We start from the raw sequence: 13040 nt of genomic DNA, 5'->3' as shown, positions 1-13040 counted from the left end.
TTTAAAAAACACGCAAGCGTTAGCTGTGCCGTTGTTTACATATGCCTCACGTTTTACGCTATGGGATGATGACCGTACGATATTTAAACATAATTAGCGCTTAGGCACAGCAAGGCACCGCTCCACGGCCACATCTCTCTGGTCTTGCATTGTTTAAGACCATGTAGATGGTTAATGTTGAGTCAAGTTGCACATTCGATATGAGTTCTGTTAAGAGGCTGGTTTTGTACCCTTGCAGCAAGGCTCTGGGAATCCACCCAGCCAAGCAGAAAAGGGTTAAAAGAGTCCAGCAGAGGGAAGTAGTGCGGAGTGAGTATGTGAGAATGTGTGTGTGTGTGTGTGTGTGTGTGTGTGCGCGCGTGTGAGTGAGTGTGAGCGCACAGGACAGAAGCCTCGAGTTGCGGAACGGACTTGTACACAAGTTCCAAAGGCTACTGTGTCTCCGGTTCTCCGCCCTCGCGGGCCCCGGGGCCACGGCCTGCACCCAGCGGGCAGCGCCCCGTGGACTTGGGGGGCTGGGCTGGAGGGAGAGGGGTCTCGCGAGGGTTTCAGGGCGTGGCTGGAGTGGGGGGCGCGCGGCGAGTGTGCGCGGGTGTGCGCGCGCGAGAGGGCGAGTGTGAGCGCGGCGAGTGTGAGCGCGGCGAGTGTGCGGCCGCGTCGCCATTCCCCGTGACGTCAGAGTGTATTGTTGTGAGCGGGGCCGAGCGGAGCATCCCCGGAGCTGTCACCGCGGCGGCCGCGGCGGCGGCGCAGCGCGAGCCCCGCACGAGCGAGCCCGGCCGGCGCCGCCCCCGCCCCTGTCCCCGGCCCCGCCGCCGCCGCCCCAGCCCCCGCCCCCGGCCCGCCCGCCCGCCGCGCGCCGCCGCCGCCGCCGCCGCCCGCGCGCCCCCACCCACCCCACCCCACCCCCTCGCTCCATCCCTCCCACCCGCCGCCGCCGCCGCCGCCGCCGCCGCCCGCGCGCCTCCCCCCGCGGAGCGAGTGCGGGTCACCGGGTCACTGGGTCATTGTCTCCGCGCCCGAACCCCGAGCACCCCGTGGAATCCCCCACGTCATCATCAGAACCATCAATGAGATGCAAACATGAAAGACAAGAGGAAGAAGAAGGACCGCACCTGGGCCGAGGCTGCCCGCCTGGTACGTACCGCCCCCCGCCCGCCGCCCGCGCGTCCCGCCGGCCCCGCCGCTCGCCCCGCGCCGGCCCGCGGCGGCGGAGACGGCCACTTCCAGCCCGAGCCGCCGCCCGCTCGCCGGGCTCCTGCTCTTTGTTATTCTGCGGGAGTGGGCTCGCCCAGGGGCCCGTGTGTGTGTGTGTGTGTGTGTGTGTGTGTGTGTGTGTGTGTGTGCGTGCGCGCGCGGAGGGGCGCAGCGATTATCTCGGGGAGCCCCGCGCCAGCGGCGCCCGGGACCGCCCGGGACACTTCTCCCGGTACTTCGCTCTCGGGGCTCGGCTGTGCCTTCGCCACGGGTGAATTTCCGAGCGCTCGGCCCGCTCGACTTCCCTCTCTGCCGCTCCGGAGACCTTTGTGTGGCAATTACCACTCCCTCCCGGCCCCTCCACCTCCCGGAATTTCATCAATAACTCTCTGTGCACGGTCTGTGTGTGTGTTCGGCGTTTGTGAGTTCATACATTTTACACGTGCATGCACGGTGTGTGTCCGACACGGACTTGTGGGGCGTGTGCATGTGGGCTAGGTCGTGCGTGTCCGTGTGCCGCGTCGTGTGCATTATGTATGCACACTGATACGTGCATGTTTTGTGTGGATCAAGTTCGTTTGTGTTTTGTAGGTATTGTGTTCTGCTCGATGTTTGTGTGTACATTCTGTGCACGTGTGTGCAATTTGTGAGTGTGTGTGTCGGGGCGAGTGTGTGTGTGTTTGGTGAAGTTGGGTCAGTGTCATTTGTAGTGGGAGGTTATTAAGAGTGTGCAGCTAGGTGTGTTTTAATGCTGGCTTCCTGGGCGGTGTTACTTGGCTGCTTTTCTTTAACCTTTCGGAGCTTACGTTTTAATCATCGAAAGAATGTCTCTATAGAAATGCTGGTTGGCAGAGGGGCGTCGGCGTCTTTGGTTTGATGCATGTGTATGTGTGGGTTTCTTTCTTTCTTTTTTCTTTCTCTCTCTTCTTTTTCTTCTTTTAAAGGACAGCTGTAAACGGATTTTTAAAAAGGATATTTCTGTACTGTGTGCCTCACGGGAATGCAAAGCATTACATTTGAAGCTCAGCCTTTCAGGGTTTCGGCTGCATAAATTAAATATTTACTTAGCAACTTACTATCTTTTATAAATTGGCTGAAAGAAGGCAGACTGCATGCAATATGGGGGGGGGGGCGGGAGAGGGGGCGAGACCAAAGAACATGTTATTGGGTTGACTTTGTAAAGATTGTTTTACTATGACTGTGGGTTGTTTTTTGTTTTGTTTTGTTTTAAAGCTTTTGAGTAACTACATCATGCTCAAGGAGAACATTTGTCAAAAGTAATTATCTGAGTTTGGTTGAAGGGCCTTACTGGTTTGTCTCTGGATTGGAGCAAGGGGTTTTAAATAATTGACCCTATTACCCTAGGAAGAAGTGACAAAAGTCCTTTTTAATTGCAGTCTAGTTATTGGAAGCTGGAGTGGCTAGGCCCCTTTACCTCATCTCTTAATTTGTAGTAGTGTATGTTATGATTTCTCCCCTTATCTGTGATTGTGTTAATTACTGAATCACTCACTGTCTGTGGATGAATGGGCAGGTGATAGTCATTGTCTAATGAACTGCATCTGGGAAAGGAAACTTATCTGTGAGGAATATGTGAAAAGTAAGCAGTACGTGTTAAGTAGATGCCAGATTGATGTTATCACTGAATTTTTGCTAGAGCATAGTACATTACTTATTGTTTGCTCAGCCATTAATTCAGAATTGTGTGGGGGTGTGCAGGGCTTCTGAAAATGCATTATTCAGTTTCCTTGGAGTGGCAATCAAGTATTATTATAGAGCTTCAGTGTATGTGTTTTAAACAAGCGAAAGAGTTGACTTATAAATATTTTAAAATAATGATTCATGAATTACCTATATCTGCTTGCAGAGAATTATTTAATAAATAACATTATTCTGATGGAATTTAAAGCTAACCATTTGTATTCAACAGTATTTGTTACTGTTCCTGAAAGGACTGTGCTTTATTTGATCTAATCATAATAGATCTGTATTGATAAATCTTGAGATGGATTTTTCAGTCGCATCTTTTTGTTAAAAGTTGCCTTTTCCTCTTGCAAAGTTCATTGATGGGAAAAGACACACTAGGAGTCATCAACACAAAAGAATTAATGATAGACCAGATGTCTCTATTTTAACCAGACATATTGAACTAGTAGTTATGGTAATTTTTCAATTTGGTTCAAGTTATTTTTCCCCTGGTAGTTGCACAAATGTGTATGTATTCAAAATGTGACAGTTGAAATAAAATACTGAATGAAATAGCAAGTAATTGTACCGGAAATATCTTTCTCAGGAATTTGTGATTTGTAATTGTGGCTTTATGATCATTCTTAGCTTACTTTGTGAATAAAAGAGAAAAGGATCCATTTGGGCAATTGTGACTTTTAAGTATTTTCTTTATGATTTTATGAATACATATAGACTTAAACTCTCTTACCAACTTGCATGAAAACCATTTTTACTCTTATAATTATAGTTTTAATTTACACTCATTTAAAAAGTAATGCCTTTTGGGAGGGCATTTCTGTGATATAAAAAAACTATCGTTACATATTTTACACTGCCCCTGCTGCTTTTGCTGTGGTTGTTGTTATTAAGGACTTTTAGCCTTTTCTCGAGACATCAAGTGTTAAACCAGGTGTCTGATTTTAAAAGTAGAGACTAAGGATGAACGGAAAATATGCATGTGGTTCTTGCAATATAGGAACTGAAAGGAGAGAGTATCCAAATTAATATTAAGAATAACCTTCCAATCATACAGTATATAATATATATCTCCTACTGGAGTGTGTGTGTGAGAGATTATCTTGAAAGAGAGGGTTTCGGGAGAGGAAATGCAAAATACATTTTTTGAACTGTGACCAAAAGCTTATGTTTAAATGTAGTTTTGCATTCATTTTTAAGAAAAAAAATATGGAAGAAGAATGGTTCTCTGTAGAGTAAGAACTTCCAGTCGACAACAGAAATTTTGTTTTCTTTCTTTGTGAGAAAAGTGTGTGGTTCGTAAATCTGCAAACTCTGAGTGGCAACTCCAGGGATTTTGCTTTAGATAGAGATGCAGCTATCAAGCCCTACCAGTTTTCTTGCAGAAGTATGTAGTGTGTGTATGTGGTGAGCTTGCTTAGCTCAGGAAAGAAGGAATGGTAGTATAATTTTTCTGTATTTTCAGGAATGTTGTGATTATTAACAGGGTGCCATTTTAAAGCAGTAATACCACATCTTTTTTTTTCTTTCTCTTTTTCTTTTCTTTCTTCTTTTCATTTTTTTTTTCCTGCCCTGCATCAATTGCAGAAATTTCAGCCTTCAGCCTCCCCACTCCCCCTCAGCCTTCTGCAGTTGTGGTGGTTACTTTGCGCATTGCCATTTAATATGGAGGCTGCTCCCAAACCAGATGCATTTTCATTCGTTTTATCTGCTCTTCTAAGGTTATAGAGTCTCAGAGGATCCCACAATCACATGGAAGTATCTTCTGTCTTAATATTTGTAGACCACAATAAGAATAAAAATCAAAACCATAACTCATGTCGAGCTGGGGCTTTGACTTTAATCCTTTTGACTTTTATCTCAAGTCTTCACTCTGTTACTATAAATACAGTTTAAACCATTGTGAAAGGATCTTCATGCTTCTTTGTAAAAAATGGGGATTTGACAAGACTTTGTTTTACTGCACTAAGGGGTTTCTTTGTTACTGGCTTAACACAGAACATACTGTTATTTATATATTTATTCTAGGTTAATTCTTTTTTTTTTTTTTTGACATGCGAAAATGTTGTTGCTTTGAGAAGTGCTTTTTGATAGTTTCATCACTTTGTTCTATAGGGAATGCTGCTGGTAAGATAATGATTCAATGTATTAATTTGTTCCCTGGGTTTCTTCTGTTTGTTTCATTCCTTACAATCTTTGTTTAGTCTCACTGGCACCTGAAAATAAATCTTAACAATCTTCAATAGCTTTGTGCTTGGTAACATGGCTGATTTATTTGCTTGTAGTTTAGGTACATTCCCAAAGATAATGACTATTAGTAGGGCTTTTTTTTTTTTTTTTGTAGTTCAAGGTGACCTTTGGGGAAAAAAATTTAATGGCAAATTTGCCTCATTCTTAGGAGAAAACAGATACATATCTCTTTATGCCATAGCAGAGTTACTGAAGGTTTTAAGTAAATTGAAATTTTGTAAATCATATTCTATTAAAAATTAAGTGGGGGTTATTAATTAAAGGAAATCTGTGTGAATCTTTAGCACAGACATTCTTTTGCATAATGCATTATATGCTAAATAAACTCTTAGGGTTTCTGTGAAATAAAGCCAAATGGCTTTGGTAGCTGTTAAAATAGAAAACAATTCATAATTGTTAACTTAACTGGTTGCCTTGTCTTTTGTCTTTGTGTTTTAGAAATAAATATAATTATTCAGGAATGATGAACATGGGATGGAGGAGAGAGCATTGGTACTGGTTTTGGCATTTTCTCACTGTGCTGCTGGTGCTTAGATTTCAGGTTTTGATCAGGCCTTCACAGTTGAGAACGTTTTGACTTGTGATCTGAGGTAAGCCCCAAAGGTGCACATGAGCGTAATCGTGACGGTGATTATTGGCTTATGAGCCTGGCTAACGTATTTGGCAAATGGAGTTTTATTTTCATTCGCTTACATTTCCATTGGTTTGATTCAGCTGTTTTCTATCATCCGTACATGTAACATCATCTCTTTATGTTTGCATCTCATCATCTCTTCTTTCAGATGTGGAACCTAAATTTTCGTTTTGCAATTTGAAAGATGGAAAAGAGTTTAGCAGTCTCTCTGCCTGTTTTGAGTTTCCAGTTGGGAAAAACGTGTTTGAAATAAATGAGAAATATGAACTTAGGCCTAGTGTTCAGGTTGTTAATTTTTTATTTCCAGCTGACATGAAAGGGAATTTTAAGAATTGATTGTTTCTTAAGTTTTTCTCTTCTTCAAGAAATTCTTTGGTAGCAGATGATTCCTCGGATGTCAGAAATGGACTCTTGGCATGCTGTCACTTTTAGACTTGTAGAGTCATACCTGTAAAGGAATTTCACCAGCAAAAAGCAAACTTACAAAGTAATGAAGTTTAATGTTTAATTATGTAATAGTGTCAACTTTCACTGAAATGCACTGGGAATGTGCGGTATGGTCCCTAACCTTTTTGAGGGTTTCTCCATAGGCAGCTCGAATGCTAGGGAGGATACGAAGATACACATCTTCAAGGAGTGTTGAGTTCAGTAGAGGAGACGAGGAACACTGGAGGAAGACTGTGCAGACACCATCTGTAGGTGTCACATGAATGATCAAGCAGGTGCTAGTTTACAGATTCACAGAAGGGAGAAGCCGTGTGGTATGAGGTGACTGCAGAAGGCTTAGCGGATTAGGTGAAATTGGGCTTGTCCTTGAAATATGAGTAAGATTGAACAGGTCATGAGAGGAGCACATTCTAAGAAGAGAGCCCCGCAGGCCAGAGGACGGGTTCAGGAGGCAACGCGCAGACAGGTCTAGAAATATCTGAAGACTTGAGAGGGTAGGCACTTAATAAAGTTGAAAATTACATTGTGGCCAGATTGGGGGGAGGGGATTTGCAAGTAATTTTAGGACAGTTGGACCGTGTAAGTTGTTGCATGGGGCTGGTGCGATAGGTGCTAGTAGAAGTAGGATTTTTTTTTTTTTCAAAAACACAAAATAGAATGACTGTCTCTTGTACAGAGAGGGGACACCAGTGGTCTGGGGATGTCTCTGAATGTTTCCGTTACTTGATAATAGAGTCTGAAAACAAAATTGATGTTAGAAATATTTTATTTCAAATAACACAACTTTATTCTGTCCATTGCCTTTGCCAAATGATGCAAAGTAAACATCAGTGAGTAATATGCATTCCGTTTGTAGAAAACATACACAGGGCACTGTCTCCTGAGATCAGTAGGTAGCTAGGGTTATTTCAGTAACTCAGTCTCCAAATGTGTGGTTTAATGATATGCCCAATATCATCACCCTGTCTATAAGGAGCAAGGCTGGCACAGGATTAAAAAAAAAATACTGTGTCGTGTCTCTCTGATTTGTAGAAACTAACACAGGCACTTTAAATGATGTGAATTTAACTGATTTGTTGCATGGAGACATAGGGAGGATCCAAGCCTACATCAGACTTATTATTTCCTGCTTTTCAGATTGCCTGCTTTTCATTTCTCTCTCTCTCTTTCCTTTTCATTAAGTATCTGCACAAAATTATTATTATCATTAATTTATAATTTAAAATCCTCCCGGCACCCCTCCTGCAAAGGTTGTCCATAGCAGATCCTGGCTCCTTTCTGATAGGGCAAGGAGGAGGGGCATCTGTATAGAACCACTTTCAGCTATTTGCCAGCACTGAGTGCCTTGATTGTTCTGCTTTTGTCCCTGCACAGTTGGTAGCTGTGGAAATCTAGCCCGGATTGAAACTTTCCCTGAAGAGCCCTTGGGGAACAAATAGAAACATTATATGATTAGCCACATTGTTTTCATTATTAAACAAATCTACATAAAAGGGTAGCAATTAACAGCTTTATCAGCCTGAACTTAGACACCTACCTCTCTTCTCCCCTCAGTATTCCCACTTGAAGGGGTAACAATTAACTGTTGCTGGTTTTAATGTCAGCAACTGACAACATTAAATTGGGAATAGGCACTTCTCCTGGTTGATTGACATATAGCCCTCTGACACATTCTTATGTGGTTTAAGGCAAATGCATGCCCTGGGGTTAGAGCCAAAGGGCTTGTCAGAACATTGGCTTTAATAGCTAAAATGTATAACTTAAATGACATCCAAGACCTTAGTCTTTGGCGGAACTTTTAGAACCTCAGGAATCTTGCAAGGCAGTGCAATCTATACTTAGTGGACACAGAACTTGCAAAAAATTTTTCTAGGTATATAGATGTATAATTTATTTTATAATAGTTATTTATCATGGGTTTATTTTGCATGTCTTTAGTATAAGTTAGTCCATGAAAAACTATGTAATGATGTTTAAAAGAATTCCAAAATTGCTATTTGACAAGGGTTCTATTCTTCAGTTATGTGGTTGTTGATTTCTGAATATATTATTTATGACTTAAGGGAGGGAAAATAGGATGGACCCTCTTCACCTTATTCAGAAGACATGACATTTCAAAGATTTTGTTAACTATAAGGCATTAGAACCTATTTTACAGTTTCAAAGAGTTAGAAATTGAGGTAGGATCTTTGGGCTTATTTTTCAGATCAGTCATAGAGAATGCATGATATAGTGAAGCCATTGGTTATTCTTAGTTTCTTTTTAATGTCAAAGGTAAATGACTGCATATATAATTTGTACATATATGAAGACCTTTTTTTAAAAACAAAATTAATGCTTATTTATTTTAGAGACAGAGAGCGTGAACATGAGTGGGGGAGGGGCAGAGAGAGAGGGAGACACAGAATCTGAAGTAGGCTCCAGGCTTAGAGCTGTCAGCACAGAGCCCCACATGGAGCTCAAACTCACAAACCATGAGATCATGACCTGAGCCAAAGTCGGATGCTTAACTGACTGAGTTAACCAGGCACTCCTGTCAAGACCTTGTTGACAAGGCTGAATAACTGAGTTGTTGTCTGGACCATCAGGACTCTGTATGATGCCCTTTCAGTGCTCTGAAACTCAGTTTCAGTGAGGGAAGGGATCCTCACACATTCAACAAGCAATTCTCAGACACTATCAGGGTATCCGAGTATTCAACTCAGTTCTGGCATTATCTATCCAGAGACACCATCAGGTTCAACAGGTTAAGGGTTCAGTCCTGTAAGCGTTGTCCCCTACCCCCTTCAGAAGTCAAGAGCAAGTCCCGGTGGCTGTTACTTGTGCTTCTGACTGACCTACCGACTATAGACTGGAAGTTCCAATGACTCCATGGACTTCAGAGGCCAGTTGCAAGTCTAGGTTGCTACCTGTACTTATAACCAGCTGTAAATCAGAGCTTCCCATGACCTGTTTCTCAGGTTAGATTAATTTGCTAGAACAGTTCACAGAACTCAGAGAAACATTTTAATTACTAGATCACTGGTTTATTATAAAGGATATAAGTCAGGAACAGCCAGATGAAAGAAATGCATAGGCTAAGATATGGAGAAAGAGCTTGGGGCTTCCATGCCTCTCCAGGTGAGGCACTCTCCCTCTCCACGTGCTCACCAACCCAGAAGCTCTCCGAACTCTGCCCCTTTGGGTTTTCCTGGAGGCTTCAGTACATAGTCACGATTGGTTAAGTCATTGGTCATTGGCACTTGATTCGACTTCCAGCCCCTGTTCCCTTCCCCAAGGTCAGGGGGTGGAACTGAAAGTTCCAACCTTCTAATCATACGGTTGGCTCTATTGCCAACCAGACCCCATCCTTAGGTGCTTTCCAGGAGGTACCTCATTAGCGTCATGAAAGATTCTTTTATCATTCTCAACACAAGAAATTCCAAGGTTTTGGGAGCTCTCTGCCAAAACAGGACAAAGACCAAATCACCCCTTCCAGCCTAAACTTCCCTCCACCAGGCTTACACAATAGATGATCTTATTTTAAAAAGTATTTATAAGAAAATCTCTTTACTTGAAAATATGTTATATCTTCAAATTCTTGCAACCAGAAGCAGTCTTTTCCTAAATCCTTTCTGTTTAATTTCTTGTCTCTTTTAAAACAATCCAAGAAATTAAATTAAGTCATTTTGCAACAAACCTCTCTGATACTCTCCTTGTTCTCTTTCCATCACTATTCTTAGGCTTGCTTGCTTCTCCTTCTCTCAGTTTCCGCTTTAGTGTTGGTGTATCTCAGAATGCTGCCTTCCCTCTCCTTTTTATTTTCATTTTCCTCCTCTCCTTTGGCCATCTAACCCTTCCTCGGTGGCAATTCTCTCATGATGAGAGCTCCATCTTTGAGCTTTCCCTATATTTTGGACTTATATTAACAAATCCTTTGTGTATCTCCACATATTCTGGAGATTTTAGATGAAATGTATCTAGTACAAACATTTATTAGATACTTCCCACAAAAGTGTACGTTGGGCACACAAAGAGAAATGTGACCGCATTCTTGTCTGGGATGGGGGAAACTTATCTATGTGTACCTAAACATATGGTGTCTGCAGGGAGTTGTAAATTCTGTCTTAATTATAGCTCACATTTAGCTCTTCCTCTTTTCATTCACTAAATTTTACATAGTTCTGACCTTCCAACTAATTTTGTCTCTACTTTTAAAAATCTTACAGAGGCTGTATTTCTCTTTCTAGTAGATCTGATCTTACTGAATCATTCCTTTGCTTAAAAACTCTTGTGATTATCTTCATGTTAAAGAACAACAGGTCATAGGAAGCCCTTTTCAATATTGGAAACAATTGTGATTGCTTTTCCTCATAACATGAAGAATTTCACATGTCCATTATACATCACAACAAATGTTCTAACTTCTACTGCCTTATGTAGATTTATTTTGTATTCTTTTAAAACACAACAGAGGTAGTTAATTAAATTTATCAAGAGGAAGTGAATTTTCAACATTTTATCTGCCTCTGTGCTCAACTCTTTCTTGAATCATACTTTCTCTTTTTTTTTTTTTTTTTTTTTTTTTTTTTGGTAAATTGCCTCCTGTAACAGCCTTTTTTTAAATTAAAAAAAAATTTAATGTTTATTTACTTTTGAGAGAGAGAGTGAGACAGAGTACGAGTGGGGGAGATGCAGAGAGAGAAGGAGACACAGAATCTGAAGCAGGCTCCAGGCTCTGAGTTGTCAGCACAGAGCCCTATGTGGGGCTGGAACTCACAAGCTGTGAGATCATGACCTGAGCTGAAGTTGGACGCTCAACCGACTGAGCCACCCAGGCACCCCCCGCCTTTTTTTAATGAGGGGCTCTGGGTTTGTTAACAGTCTTTGTATATCTGAAATGTTTTTGTTTTGCCCACCCCTTAAGAAATCTTTTTTTATTATACTTTAACATTTTGAAGAAATTATAGACTCCCATGAAGTTATAAGAATTAAAAAAGAGAACCATGAGCAAATTGCTACATTCTCTCCCTGTAATTCATACTCTCTCCCTAAATCTTTCCTATCCTCATAAATTTAATCTGAACACAGTCCAGATTGGGTGTATAAAAGTGGCCAAGAGCAGCCTTTAGGAAGATTATCCCCCAAATATGTAGATTACAGTTCAAAAAGCGATCTCTAACACAGCTCAGCACATCTTTTTTCTTTTAAACTTAAGTATTTATTTATTTTGAGAGAGAGAGAGTAGGGAAGGCACAGAGAGAGAGGGAAAAAGAAAGGGGGAAGGGTAAAGAGAGAGGGAGACACAGAGATTCCCCAATGCGGGGGCTTGAACCCATGGACCTGAGATCATGACCTGAGCGGAAATCAAGAGTCAGACACTTAACCGACTCAGCCACCCAGGTGCCCCTCAGCACATCTTTTATTAAAATAAAAGTGGAGAATTTGATAGGAAAAAACTAAAAGGTACAATGTTGTCACCTTTGAGTGATAATTTAGCTAGTTACAAAAGTCTTAACTGACAGTTTTTACCCTTAATATTTTGGAAATGTTTCTTCATTATGTTCTTGTGTCAGTGGTTGTGATACTGTGGCTGAGGTGAGTTTGTTAGTTTTTAAGAGGTGATATGCTTTTGTGTCTGGGAGTTCTTGCAAGTTCTCTTTATCCTTGAAGTTCTGTAGTTTTAATACTCTATCTTAAGTGTTTTTGGATAGATTTATTTATTTTCCATGATACTGTATGTATTTGTGTGTGTGTATTTTAGAGTATACTTGTGCTTTTTTATGTTTTAAAATTTTAATCATGTTGTAGTACAGAAACTTAATTTTTGCATTGCATCCCCACCAGATCATGAATTCTTTGAAATCTTTGAGAGTTGACTCAACATCTAATAGTTTAGTATATTCAGCTTATGGTTTGGAAATGCTTTAAGAACAAAGCAAAAAGGACTTCCATAATACTGAACAAGATACAGCAATGAATGTGTGAGCTTTATCAGTCAGAATTACAGGCTGAAAGCAACAGAAACAGAAAACAAGTCTTGGTAACTTAAGTAGAAAAGAGTCTTTTGGAAACCATAAAGTAGTTCATATAATTATTCAGAAAGATCCAAACACCAGGCTGGAAAAATAGGCAAGGATCAATAGAGGCTGGGTAGCAGACACACACACAGTCATGCTACAAGAATAGCCTAGTTGGGATATTGCTATGGGCATCATTAATGGTCACCACTGTGACTTAGCATTGTCATAGGACACTGCCATTGTTGCCAGTGCACCCAGGTTCAAGATTCAAATCACAGGCAGATGAATTTAATTGTCAGACTCTGGCTCCTGTATCTACACCTCAGTTATTAGGCACTGATGAAAAGGTGTATATGGCCTTTTCAGTACCATGGTAGAAACCTCTCCATCTGTGTCTTCATAGCAGTGATAAAGTCAACAAGATTAAAAACAAATGCCTCATTTCTTCACCACCTCCTACTCCCAGCAAGTCTGCTCTTCCTCTCATCTCTCAGGGAAAGCCATCCTCACAGTTGTTCAAGACAGAAACATTCTTGTCATCATTAATTCCTTTTTGTATTTTTTCCCTTTTATCCAGTAATCACTGAGTTCCACAGTTCTACCTCCTTTTCTTCAAATCTTCAAATCCTTGTTCTTACATCCTACACTTATATCCATTTCCACTGTAATTTGCTTTGATACAGGCATATATAGGTTAGGAAAAGAATATAGAGTAATGACAGGCCTGAAAGTCAGGCAGATAATGTTTCAGTCTCAATTCTGCCACTTACTATGTATTTGACTTAGGGCAAATTATTTAACATTTC

At 41.4% G+C, this 13040-nt stretch overlaps 1 protein-coding gene across 1 annotated transcript in view; it reads left to right on the top strand.

The window, feature by feature from the left end:
- Positions 1-1083: 1083 nt before the first annotated feature.
- ASXL3 (ASXL transcriptional regulator 3) overlaps positions 1084-13040 on the top strand; it is a 177608-nt gene continuing 165651 nt past the window's right edge. The window contains exons 1-2 of the mRNA XM_032595328.1: positions 1084-1281; positions 6376-6480. Coding sequence (XP_032451219.1) covers positions 1084-1281; positions 6376-6480 — 303 coding nt within the window. The remainder of the gene's footprint in view (positions 1282-6375; positions 6481-13040) is intronic.

Source organism: Lynx canadensis, chromosome D3 (genome assembly GCF_007474595.2).
Source record: "Lynx canadensis isolate LIC74 chromosome D3, mLynCan4.pri.v2, whole genome shotgun sequence".
NCBI lineage: Eukaryota > Metazoa > Chordata > Mammalia > Carnivora > Felidae > Lynx > Lynx canadensis.
This window is presented reverse-complemented; position numbering and strand designations above follow the sequence as displayed.